At 31.9% G+C, this 14716-nt stretch overlaps 1 protein-coding gene across 2 annotated transcripts in view; it reads left to right on the forward strand.

Annotated features, from left to right (window-relative positions):
• The window catches only part of LOC145292061 (uncharacterized), a 146263-nt gene that overhangs the window by 82151 nt on the left and 49396 nt on the right, over positions 1-14716 (forward strand). For both annotated transcript variants that reach the window (XM_080138109.1, XM_080138110.1), the window contains one exon: positions 11949-11994. In XM_080138109.1, the coding sequence (XP_079994235.1) occupies positions 11949-11994 (46 nt within the window). The remainder of the gene's footprint in view (positions 1-11948; positions 11995-14716) is intronic.

The following is a 14716-nucleotide window of genomic DNA, read 5'->3' on the forward strand; positions in this document are numbered from 1 at the left end:
TATCTTTGAAAACTCAGTCAAATGATCTAAAACAAGTCCCAAAGAGCAAAAAAGAACCCGAACAGCAAAAACCACAAATAAACCGTGAAAGATCCAAATCACGAACAAGGACAAAAGCAGAAGATAAAAACACAATATCTGGAAAGATGGAAACAGAACGGGAAAACACAAATCCTCTTTCCAAAAACCAAAGTAAACAAAAAACAGAGACAATACTAATCGAAAATGAAAACAAATTTGAATTGATTGAAATCGAGAGTCACAGGAAAAAATCTAGCTCCAAAAACAGAACTGATCAGGAAGAGAAAATGGAGACTGAGGAACCAAGCAGTTCAAGTAAACACAAAACAAAAACCACTCAAAACACAACAAACCAATAGAATAATAGATATAAAAACCTAAACAAAAACCAAACAGAAAAAAAAAGGAAAAAAATTAATAAACAAACGAACTTACTTATGGAAATGAATAAAAACATCATACAGTGGAACTGTAGAGGCATAAAACCAAATTACGAAGAAATCAAACATATAATAGCACAATATGACCCCAGCATAATCGGCCTACAGGAAACTCTTCTAAAAGAAACGGACACCATCAACTTCAAAGGATACCACATCTACAATCAAACAAACAGATCACAAGCAGATAATCGACCCACAGGTGGCACTTCAATTATAATAAAAAAACAGATACCACATATAAAATTACAACTCCAAACAAACCTTCAAACAATAGCAATTAAAGTTACACTTCACCGACCAATAACCATTTGTTCAATATACATTCCACCTAAACATAAACTAAACAAAACCGAAATTGAAGATCTTATAACACAACTCCCCATACCTTTTATATTAATGGGGGACTTCAACGCCCATAACAAAATGTGGGGAAGTGAGAATATTAATCAAAATGGGAAAACCATTGAATCATTACTGGAATCACCTGAAGTAACTATATTCAACGACAAAACACACACATACCTTCACCCAGGCACAGGAACAACATCAGCTATCGACCTAACACTATGCTCCCCCACAATATTTATGGACTTCCAATGGGAGGTACATAACGACCAGTGTGGCAGCGATCACTTCCCAATTTTTCTCAAAACCCAAGAACCTACAACAGAAGAATCAAAACCAAAATGGCAAATTAATAAAGCTAACTGGACTGAATTTAGCAAACTTTGCACAAATCTAATTAATCAAGAAATAGTTAACAAACCAGATCCTATGTTAGCTTTCACCAATACACTAAACGAAATAGCAACCAAGACAATCCCAAAATCTTCCACCAAACCACACCCAAAATCAACGCCATGGTTCACAATAGAATGTAAGCAAGCAATAACCAACAGGAAAAAAATGCTAAAAAACTTCAAACTACATCCTACAAAACCCAACCTTCAAAAATACCTACAAGCACGAGCAAAAGCACGCTATATTATAAAAAAAAGCAAAAAAGAAACCTGGCAAAACTATATTTCCAAATTGAACAACAACACGCCATCAAAAAAAACATGGGAAATAATAAGAAAAATAACTGGAAAAAAACTTGGAACACCAATAAATAATATAAATACACCAAATGGTAGACAAACTATAGACAAAAAAGAAATAGCAAACATAATCGCAAATGAATTCAGCCAAAACTCATCATCCAACCACTACTCCCCCAAATTCCAAAAATACAAAAACAACGCAGAAAAAGAAAAACTCAATTTCACATCCAATAACAAAGAATACTATAACACCTCTTTCACTATAACAGAACTAAAAAATGCAATTCATAAAAGTAAAGATACAGCTACTGGTCCAGACGACATCCACTATCAATTTCTAAAACACATGCCAGACACATCTCTCAACATTCTCTTACAGATAATTAACAAAATATGGTGGACTAACAATTTTCCAAAACACTGGCTCGACTCCAATATCATCCCAATTCCTAAAGCAGGAAAAGATCACTCCAACCCTACCAATTATCGTCCTATCGCCTTAACAAGCTGTATATGCAAAACAACAGAAAGGATGGTCAATACAAGACTAATGTGGCATTTAGAAAAATATAACCTCATTTCTACACACCAAAGCGGATTTAGACAAAATCAAGGTACTAATGACCAACTTATTCGGCTAGAAACATATATTCGTAACGGTCTAATAAGAAACCACCACGTGGTCTCAATCTTTTTTGATATCGAAAAGGCGTATGACACCACGTGGAGATATGGAATCTTGAAAGATATTCATAATATGGGAATCAGAGGAAACCTAGCAAAATTTATCCAAGAATTCCTATCCCACAGAACATTTAAAGTATGCTTAGGAAATACAACATCAGATCAACTCACACAAGAAACAGGGGTACCACAGGGTAGCGTACTTTCTGCCACCCTTTTTCTAATTAAAATCAACAGTATAATCGAAAATGTTAACATGGGATTCGAAAAAACACTATTTGTTGATGACTTTTCAATAACTTACTCATCACCAAATATGCCAACTATTGAAAGACAAATGCAACATTGCCTTAACAAAATAGACCTTTGGGTTAACCAAAATGGATTTAAAATGTCTAAAAGCAAAACCACATGTATCCACTTTTGTAGGAAACGAAAATACCACCTTGACCCACAGCTCAAACTAGATGGACAACCAATACCAGTAGTACAACACACCAAATTTCTAGGGATCATTTTAGACAACAAACTAAACTTCAAGGAGCACATTAACAAATTAAAACAAAAATGCTTAAAAGCAATAAATATCTTAAAAATAGTATCAAAACTAGATTGGGGAGCAGATCAAGCTACAATGCTCAAAATATATCGCTCACATATCAGATCCAAACTAGATTATGGTTGTGCCATATACAGCTCTACTTACAAATCCTACAAAAACAAACTACTAACAATACAGAATCAAAGTTTAAGACTCAGCCTGGGAGCCTACCGAACTTCTCCAATGGAAAGCCTTCATGTAGAAGCCCAAGAACTACCCCTGCACTTAAGATGGAAAAAACTAGCGTTACAATACGCAACAAAACTACAAACCAACCCCGAAAACCCAACATACAAAACTACCTTCAATTTACAATGTACAAACTCTTATTCAAGGAAACCAAAAAGTATACCCTCCTTTGGACACAGAATTAAAGAAATAATACATCAAATCAATGAAAACCCCGACAATATAATTACTCAGAAAACAAACGACAGACCCCCATGGACATTACACAACCCAGAAACCGACATAACACTTACTACTTACAAGAAAAACATTACAAATAATATAACAAACAGAAGCAACTTTGGAGAACTAAGAGAAAAATATGCAGAATACATAGAAATATACACCGATGGGTCTAAAACTATAAACGGAACAAGCGCAGCATGCACAGATGGACAAAATCAATATCAAATAAGACTGCCCAATGAGGCTTCAATATATACAGCCGAACTGCAGGCCATCAAAATAGCTCTCAAACACATCAAAGACATCAACGAACAAAAAGCCATAATATATACAGACTCCCTATCCTGTATCATGGCCCTTGAAGTAAAATCTAAACATCCTTTTATCACAGAAATTATACAAGAATACAATGAAATAACCGAAAAAAACAATAAAAAAATTATAATAGCCTGGATACCAAGTCATGTCGGCATTCCAGGAAATGAAAAAGCAGACAAACTGGCTAAAGAAGCCACAAACCACCAAATGGAAAAAATTAAAATACCACACACAGACCTAAAAAGAAAAATCAACGAATATATAGAAAACATGTGGCAAGAGGAATGGAACAAATGCACTACAAACAAATTGCATGAACATCAACCAATAATTAAAAACGAAAAACAAAAAATTTTTAAAGGAAGAAGAGAAGAAATTGTACTAAACCGAATAAGAATCGGACATACAAAATTAACTCATTCCTACCTAATCAAAGCGGAGGAAACACCAAATTGCACACTCTGCAACCAACAACTAACAATTAAACATCTACTGACAGAATGTAGAAAACACAAACACACTCAGAAGAAATATTTTAAAACAACAAACATTAGAAAAGTGTTCCAGGAAGTGGAACCCCAACAAATCATATACTATTTAAAAGAAACAAATGTATTCAAACTCCTATAAAGCAAACAAGTAAAATTCAGTTTAGAAAAACAAATCTCTTACAACTAAAACAATTTTTCAGAAAACCTAAAACATCTTGCTTCAAAAGATAAACTTTTTCAAGAAACTTAAAAATTTTTTACAAGAAACTGAAAATTTATTATACCAACAAAACTTTTTTGGCATTAAATGACTCTTAGAGGTTGAAATGCCGTTAAACAAATACACTCACTCACTCACTCACTCAAGTCAATTCTTAACACTTTCTCCCATGTTTTCCTTGGCCTTACCCTTTTGAACTTACCCTCCTACCTCAATTATTTTTCACTTACTAATTAAAGAACTCTCATCCACTCTTTTAATATGACCAAACCATTGGAGTCTTCTGTTCTGTACTTCTCTCTCTATACTGTCCAGATTTAACACATCAATCATATCATTTTCCTATCATTTCTTTCTATGCTATATGTATTCTCAATCCTCACTGATTAAATAATCACTTGTTTAGCAATGTTACATACACAAACAGTAGCATCGACAAAAAAACCCAAAACAAAGCAGCTTAATAAATAACATTGTATACTGTTGGAAATTTCAAATATTACAAACACAAAAAAAACATAGCAATTCAGAATTATGAGCAACCCAGACGAGAGTCAATTGAAAATCGCTTGATTTACAATTATTCTGCTTACGAAACTAGATTTTAAACTTCCTCTTTTAGTTCAAATTCGCTGGCAAACCATGTTTTTTATTTACACCCAAAATATTTTTGCTTAAAAATATTTTAGTTAAAAAAAAAGCAAATATATAAAATAAATAACTTATCAGATAATACCTTCACTCAGATCCTCCATCTCCCCAAAAATTAAATTCAACATTACTAAAGTGATTACATAGGAATAACACAACAAATTTGGTAGAATTTTAGAGTGGAGAATCTTTTTTGAATTAAAATTTGATGTAAAATGATCCCCCATTTCTGAGTAATTCTAGTATTTAAGGGCAGTTTACACAAGTTTTTAGCACTAGTTTCTCATATCATTCAGAGTCAATAAATAAAGTACTATATTTTTTTTAATATTAAAACAGATTTAAACCATTGAAAAAAACGTTGTTTTCTATTTTAAAAAGAAATCATTAATTATTTTCGTACATAAAAATAAAATTGTATACAAAAGTTTCACATTTTCTTTCATGCCAATTTGTTTATTTGTCTTACAATAAAACCAGAAGTCTGGTTTGGTAACCGGACCATTTTTTTCTTCAAATCAAGATTTTCACCTGACACCGGTATGACCAGATTTAGGGTCACCCATACTTCATATGTATCATATTTTGCTTAATTAAAAGAAATGTGGTTACATTGTTAGTAAAAACATAAATAATGATATGCTGCAAAGTTTAGGAAATATGTTATTCATACAATTTCAGCTTTTTGGTATGACTATGTTTAGCAGTTTCTCTTTTGAGTTACAGGTTTAAATCCAATAAAAGTTTAATTTGTCACTTTGCTGTATTCTTTGTTTATATCCAGCCCTGTTGACTAAATAATCACTTGCTTAGTAATATTAGTCATGCAAACAATAGCATCAACAGCAAACAAGCAGCTTAATGTATAGCATACATGAAAAATACAGATTATGTGAGTATTGTCAAAATGTCCAAGGACAGACAAGAATTTGTAATTTTGTAGACTCGTGTTATATATTACTTTTAGTGCGGCAGGTTATCTCAATATTCCATAAGAATCTTTCACTTAGTGATACAAACACCAAAATTAGCACAAATGACGTTCAGAACATACATTTTAAGAAAAGAACATTAGCCATCAGAAACTTCAAGATGGCTGGCAGTTATCAAGATGGCTGCAGAAGCAAACCTGACAAATTTCAATTTTGGTGCTTTTATCACCAAGTGGAAGATTGTTTCAGCAGTCTGCCCCACTATTATACATTATGTTGACCCTTGTGTAATCATTCACTTATAAAATCGTCACTAGACTACGTTGATTTCATTAAAAAATTTGGTAGTTTTTCCAATATCCAACAGAACAAAATAAAATGATGACCTTTTTGTTATCATTAACAAAATACAAAAATAATCAGTCAAGATTCTTCTGTTTGTTTAAAATGCTTGCATTTGAGAATAATTGCATTCATATAGAAGTATACGGATCGCAACCATTATTTTTGTTTTAATTAAAAAAAAACATTTTTTTTTTGTCATGCAGTTTTTTCTGCAAGATGTAAAATGCGTTATGTTATACAGAAGAAATTCAAAACATCCATAGTACGATGAAAGACATATGTTTACTTAAGTGATAAGATGTCTGAACTTGAAATTATGTATGCGGATTGTCATAAGTCATAAGCTCATATCCATTTTTATTTTTGTAAAGGAACTTTCCGGATCACCATGAAATCTCTTGTTTCCAACGAGATTTCAACTTTCAATTTTTCATTTTGTTGATTCTTAAAGCTTGAAAAAAACATTTTCATCATTTTTTACCTTTTAAAATAAACACTTTTTTGTTCATCGACAGCCATGTGGATTAAATTAGCTATTAACTAAATAGTATTACATAGGCAAACACATATGGCAAAAATAAATAAATCAGTGTGATACATGATATCTTAAATGCATTTTTGCATAGATCATGGTTACCTTTATAGTAAAGATATCGAAAAAGATTTACTGTAGGGCTTGCAGGATTAATTATTTGAGCAAATTCACCTTTCTCTGTATGGCTTGCTCGTTAAGTGGTTTCAGTGTTAAGTGGACCCTAACTGGTGCTACCACATCAGGCTGTATCATGATACTGGTTACCTGACCTTAAAATGTACCGAACATTTGATGTTATTGTTTCTTTCATTTCCCTTTGCAAAACTCAATCATGTTCTGCAAAGTCAAAAACAAAAAACAACAATTTTTCTCTACAAAGCGATTGAGCCAAACACCATGAATAAATATTTGAAGATATAGAGAATTTGAAACATAAACTTTTTTTTTCAAACTTACTGAATTCAGCATTGAATAACCCGAAGATGGTTGATATGCCATAAAACCAAACTACCAAACATGATTATATTGGCGGTAAAAATGTACACAAAAATTTACCGCAGGACTTGCAGCATGAATTATTTTTATAAATTCAACTTTCTCTCTCTATGGTCCATTAGTCAAGTGATCTCAGACGATGCCTGCAATAAGTGGGCCTTCCTTTGGTGTGACAGATTTTCATCCTGTATAAATCTCATTTTTCACTTTGTAGTTTATTTGTTTATTCTCAATCTTGCAGTCTAAATTGTTTATTTAATTGATGCAAACACAAGTGTAAAAAAAAACAGGTTTTTTTTTGTTTTTTTTTTGCTTCACAATTATAGTTTGATCAAATCACTGAAGTGACATGCAACCCGACCAGTACTAAATGGGTGACTATTTCAGAATACCATATACTGTATGTAATGTGAATCTCTTCAGTTCAAATGAACCTATAAATCAATTATATGCAAAAACGTTTTGACATAAAATAATCCAAACCCAACAGTAGTAGATTGAGCAAAGAATCAATCTTTATAAAACTGTATAGTTGATAGTTTAATTCCACCAAATTAAACACGTTTAAGCTCATAACTTGAATCATGTAACCTCATATTTTTATTTTTACTATGGCAATATGTTTGATTGTTTTGAAACATTTTTTTGATCTGATCACTTCAATATATTAAGACCGTCGGGTTAGCTCCCATGAAGAACAACTTTTTTCAGGCCTTTTTCCATATATGACAGAATCATGTTGACACACCGGTTTCTGTTAGATCACCAAAGTTAAGCAGCATTGAGCCTTGGTCAGTACTAAAATGAGTAATCATTTGGGAATACCAGGTGCTGTATGTGCTTTCTGCTTTTCTCGCATTGCTTCCAGTCGTCCTGGAATCAAGCAGTGCTGACTCAGGAGAAGTGTAGTTGGGGGATTATGTAACCCTTGCTTCACAATAATATGGACAGCTATTCTTACAGGGGGTATCCATTGTCTCTCAAGACTGAAAAGAGGGCATTAAATTAAATAAAACCACCATATTTCACTGTGAAAGCAAGTTTTTCATAGGGACCCTTGTACCATCTGTGTCGAGAATTAAAATAAGATTTTGTAAATATTAAATTTTGCTGCTTTTAGGATAGCCAATTACTGTTTTGACATGACCGGAATAAAGTTACAGGGGGGGGGGAAAGTCTCAGTTTCAGCTAAGTGGTCAGTAATAAAGTCACAGGAAAAAGTTACAGAAAAATGCCACAATTTTAGATAACAAAAAAAGTTTAGTAATTTTTTAATTTGATATAAGGATTCATAATTTGGATTATTTGAACGCATCTTAATTGTTATTTTCCCAACACTTTGGCTGACGTAACCTCTGATCTTCTTCAGCTGCATCTGTTGGAACTTTGGAATATTCATATCCGATCTGGGAACCTGTACAGAATCTTGGTAGAAGTGTTAATTGTTATGCTATTAACTGTTATCTTAATTGTTATCACCTGTAGTAAAGATTGAACCTCCGAAACCTCAGAAGAATGTCAGAAATCATTTATTAATACACAGGAGTAAATAGTTCTTGTTCCATCAGCCACAGTGTTAATTATTCTGTTTTTCTTACTTATTACTGCACACAGTAAGGATTAAACCTTTGATCTCCAATCAAAACTAATTGATAATACATACCTTTATCCATGGTTCCATGTGGCAATGTTCAGTTCTAAGTGACAGTTTTCTGGAAATTGAAAGTTCAATTCAATGCAGACCAGGAAGCTTTGTTTGGTTACACTGAAAAAGTGCATGAGAGTTCTTAGGCTAGTTGATGTAGAATATATGAGGTAAGAAGGTCGGCTGACATGGGAAGGCCAAATAAAATCTTGGGGAAAGTGGTCAGTGTGTATTTCAGTGAAAGGGGGATAAATAAGGACCTAGCCAGAGAAAAGTTAGAAAAGTCAGTTTCTAAGAGCTATTCAATACCTCCCAGTATGTAAAACAGATGTTCAAACAAATATGATGATGATATTTGTAATGTCCAATCTTCTGATATAACAAACAAAATAAGAAGGATAGCAGTGCAAATTATCCAAATATAAATGATCAATTCTCATCTTAATCTAACATTTCTCTTCAATTCATTTGGATTCTTCAAATTACTGTTCTCATCGTTAGTGGTATTTTCACAATGTTTTGGTCAATCCAAACTTCTTTATGTGTATCTTGTTGAACTTGGGAATCTGCATGAAATTTCGGATGGAACCCTTTATTAAATCCATGGGAGAATTCACAATTATATTTTGAGTGTCGTCTGCATCGAGGATTGAATCTTCAATCTCCAGAAGAGCGTAACTTTATAATTGAATTTTTACCAAGTACTATATCCACTAAACCACAGACAAAACATTGTGAAACTAACAATCAAAAGAATCTGAAGAATCCAAATGAATAATCAGTTCTAATCCTTAAAATTCAGAAACATAATTTCTCCTGGAGACTAAAGATTTATTTACTTTTATCAATTTTAAAAAAATATTACATTTCAATTGCCAGTGTAACTGAAATTTTAGTAGTGTTCTTTGTTCTGTTTAATGAGAAATCAATTTTACTAATTTTAAAAATGTTTCATTTCTACTCCAAAGCTAATCCCCAAAAGTTGAGATACAAACATAAAATAAACATATAAGAAATACTGAAAATTTTTAACAAGTTGTAAAAGTCAAAGGTAAAAAAAAGCCAATGATTTGCAATTGTTTTCCATGCTTTATTTGAATTGATTTTTTAATTATTGGATGAATTTGTAAAAACATTTCTCATCTCAACAAAAAAGATGCACTGAAAATTCATGCACTTTTTTTTCAAAAGGTAAAATTTTTGATAGAATTTTTAAATATAATCTTTATCAGTATAATAGGGAGGTGACTACTACTTTTACCCTCCTGTAAGTACCTGATTCAAGAAAAAATTGGGGAAACCAAATCAAGCCCGTCAAAATATTCACACCATGCTGACTTATATGCATTTGTTTTTTTGTTTTTTTTTCAGTGTTGTAAAAATGGTAGTTTAAATAAATGTTTTAAAAGAAATTTATTTTTGCCTTTTGTTCAACCAAACACTATTTAAAATGATTTTTTCTAAAAAGAATAATACAACTAAGCTAGTTAAATTAAACAGAATATTATCTAATATAGAATATGTTAGGTATTGTGTTGTCATTTTTATGATAATATTTTTGCAGTTGATATAACTAAACGATACTTTATATGTTGAAATCTTTTGAGAAATTTACGTAAAATGCTGAAAAGTGCGAAACAAAAGTTTTATGACTTTTTCGGGTTTTTTGTGCTAAATCTGGTCAATTTTTTCAATGAAAAAATATTATTTCTGTTATTACAAAGATAATTGAAGGAAAAATTAATTGAAAAATGCAAAAAAAAACTTTTGTTACAAAGAAAATGCGATGAATAATTATTGGAAAATCTTCAAAGTTTTAAAATCAAAATTAAAATCAAGAAAAAAAAAGCTTTTTGTAAGATAAGTTTCATGAATAAATATTTATTTTCTTTAATAACAAACAACTGATAACAAATTAAAAAAATTTTTTTCATGATTTTTTTTTGTTCAAATCAGCGTAAATATTTAGTTTTTTGATAGCAAGCCAATTATAGCAAATAAATATTTTTTAAATGATCTTGGCTGTGATCACTTCATTGGCTCAGTGTTTTGGCACCTTTCATTCTTTTACATAATCTGTCTGGAAAGTTCAAACAATAGCATGGTCCTTATTCTGCATAAGTACCTTTCTGAATCTTATATGAGGCTTATTTTTCACTTTGTGATATTCTTCATTTATATCCATCCTTGTCGACTAAATCATCTTCTTCTTCAGGAAAGTCAAGTGCTAGTTTGATGTAAGTCTTTCTGTGGAACAACTGAATTCAAACTTGCACATCCATGTTTTAACCACTTAACCATCGATACCCCATCGTTTGATTACTTATATTACCTGCAATATCATTAGCATAAAAAAGAAAACAGCATAAAAACATAACATACCATCGAAAATAGTTTCCAATATAAAAAAATATAATAAATATATAAAAGCAGAACTAACCAAAATATTTTTGTGCTATTTGAATCTTTCAGACTACTGTTATTACCTCAAGTGTTATTTTCACAACGTTTTAGACAATGTAATATCCAACCTTTTTTTAGATATATCGAACTTGGGAATCTGCATGGAATTTCAAATGCAATGTTTTGTTCAATGTAACATCCGACCTTCTTCGGAGAGTGTGTCTTATCGAACTCAGGAATCTTTCTGTTGAACTTGAAAATCTGCACAGAATTTTGAACCTGACAACCCGTGGCATAGTAGATAAAGTACTTTGGTAAAATTCAATTGTAAAGTTACAATATTCTGAAGGTTGATGGTTCAATGCTCAGTACGGACAACACTCCAAATACAATTGCAAATTACTTAGAAGTCATGGCTGAGAGAACGAAAATATTCTAACTCCGTTCATTAAATAAAGGGTTGCGTTTGAAATTCTTTGCAAATTTCTGAGTTACAAGATACACCTGAAGAAGGTCAGAAGTTAGATTGATGAAAACATTATGAAAATAACATTCAAAGTGAGAATAGTAGTCCAAAGAATGCAAATAATACAAATAATGATTCATCTAAAAAAAATTCAGAAACAAAATATTTTCCTAATAAATGGAAATAGTTAGCAGTTAAGTTTAACAGTCCAGAATAATCAAACTGTTTATTGTCTCCTCAGTGCCTGCTATTCTGTATTATTCATTGGAGAGGTTTACCTTGGTCATGTAAGTATCCCACAACCCATGCAATTTTTTTCCTGCATATTAGCAGCCTTTCAGAATCCTTTAACCATTTTTTAAAGACTATTGCACTATTTCTTTTCTTTAATCTTTGCCTTTATTCTTCTCTTTTATTTCCAATTCCACTCATACATTATAGCATGATTTTCTAAACATTTATTATTCAAGTCTATTTATATTTTGGGAGAATATATTTTCTATTCCTCGCTACAAGGCAAATATAAATCTGCTATCTATTTGAATAAAATTGAAAGTGTTTATTTAAATTTCATGAAGCCTATATTTAAATTGTACTCCTCATAAAAATTTGAGTGCTGCATATACATCATGTCCCAAGATGGTATAACGTGGTCTTATACTCTAATTGTCTGAGATTATCTGAACAATCGCTTGCAAAATTATTATGTCCAATCAAATACAAGGAAATTTGTCAAAATGGAATCTATCTTTACAAAGAAAGCTTTTGTAAGATTTTTTCAAGACTCCTATTATTATACACTCATATACTATATACTCACAGATACTTAAAATGTTATTTTTGCACTTGATAGCAGTGTCTTAACCTAAAATTCAGACTTTGTGTTGCACTTTAAAGAGTAACCTGTTGGATATCATTTTAAGGTTTTACCAAGTATATTTTCAAATCATCAATCTGTCACATTGATATTTTTGAGTTTATCCTAATAACAAGCTCCAAGCATAATGTGATTAATGATATTAAAATTTGGAATTTTTGAGGGTCAATCCTCTGGTGCAACGAAGTCAGAAGTAGATTGCTGAAGAAACTGCACTGAAGGTGTACGAGTCTTTGCACCATCTTCCTGCCTTATCAACATTTTGTCATCACTTTCATTTCTTATATCGTGGAACATTTGTGGATGCATCTCTTCACAATAAACTTGTTTACTGCTTCCATCTTCCTGCCTTTAAGACTTTCATAATACTTTTACGACCTCAAATTCCTCGCTTTTCTAGTAAGCATTGTATAGTTGTTGCATTAATTCTGTACTAGTAGGTTTGTTTTGCAATAATATTGTGAGCTTGTCTTCACTGGACAACTACGAGTGATGTTCCAAAATTAATGTCTCTTATTTTTTTATTCCACCTGAATGGATCAGAAGGGATTGCAAATTGCATTGTTATGATGACCTAAAATTTTCATCTCTCGGTTGCAGATGTTGACGGTGTGAGACTTTAAGAAAGCAAACTCTGTCATGGACGGGTGTTAGAAGCAGATATGAATCATTGAATTCTTGGTAAAAGTGCCTTTTGAATGGTGGTGACTATGTAGAAAAATAAATTCTGGAGCATAAAAGATTGCTTCTTTTAATGTTACCACTCTGTTGTCTTCGTAGCTCTTCAACTTTTTGAGTTTAAAAAATAGGATGCGTTATTTTTGGAGCTGCCCTTGAATGTAGAATAGATTTTATTTATAACACAACCCTGCATTAAGATCAAAAATAACTTTCTGGAGTATAATTTTACAAGAAATGCATTTTTGTATGCCAATGGGTATTAGTGATATATTGTATTTTGTACTCCTACCTGACAATCATAGAAGCATCCTCATATGTTTCGGGGTCCTGGATATGACCTAAAACTATATCCGATGGTGAGGCCCCACCTTGCGGGCCTTGGGGAGTGTGGAGCCACCCTTTAATTGCCATTGCCCCCAGGTCCACTCTGACCCGGAGTGGTAGTACCTGTTAGGGTCCCAACTATGGGTTAAATAGAATCTGACTTAAAAAAATATATATACTTCATTAAAAATCGTTCCTCAAAATAACTAGATTCGGCATTAAATAACCTGAAAAGGGTTGATATGCCGTAAAACAACCAACCAATCATATGTTTTGGTATGTCTCTTCCTTGCATCTACTTGTCTTGCAGAGAGTCAGCTTAGTATAATAACTCTTCGCAAAAAGGAAATAGTTTGTTACTGCTACAGAATTTTTTTATCTTCACGTTCTACCACATTTAACTGTGGATTTTTTTGCTATGTTGTTTTATCAAAGTAAAAGTGTAGCAACATAAAATTAATGTATCATTTCGACTACTATTATCAACGTATCATATGTAAGAATCTGAGGTGTGATAGATGAAGTATTGAGTAAAATTCAGTTCTAAGTGACACTCTCCTGGTAGTTGAATGTTCAATCTTCAATGTTAGTGGCACTAAGAATACAATTGCAAATTATTTCAGACTTCTACTCAGTCATGGCTGACAGAAAAAGAACATGCTATCCTTATGATTAAATTTTAAGGAGACCAGAAAATAGATGAGTAGTTTACTTTTGGCAATCTTGTAACTATGCTTCCATTATTTTGTCCTTTGGTTTTTACATTCCATAAGATAGAAGAATTGCTGTTTTCTGAGCCAGAATCTATAAAAAAAACAACTTATTTTTGATTTTGAAGTTTTTGATTTTGAAGTATTATACATATTTCTTTTAGCTCTTTACATCAAGTGGCTCCTATATTCTTCAGGTGTATCTTTTCAAACTCTGGAATCTCAAGTGGAATCCTTTATTTAATCCATAGGGTTAGCATGCTCTCATTCTGTCAGCAAAGACCCATGGTGTAATAAAAAAATAACTATAAAACTCAGTTATAAATGAAACTTCTCTAAAAACTGAAGGTTCAATCCTCAATTTTGGGAAATAGTAAACTAAATTTAGCATTAAAAATTAATAGTATAGTTTCAGAC

This window comes from Euprymna scolopes, chromosome 13 (genome assembly GCF_053919585.1).
Source record: "Euprymna scolopes isolate OS-2025 chromosome 13, ASM5391958v1, whole genome shotgun sequence".
Lineage (NCBI taxonomy): Eukaryota > Metazoa > Mollusca > Cephalopoda > Sepiida > Sepiolidae > Euprymna > Euprymna scolopes.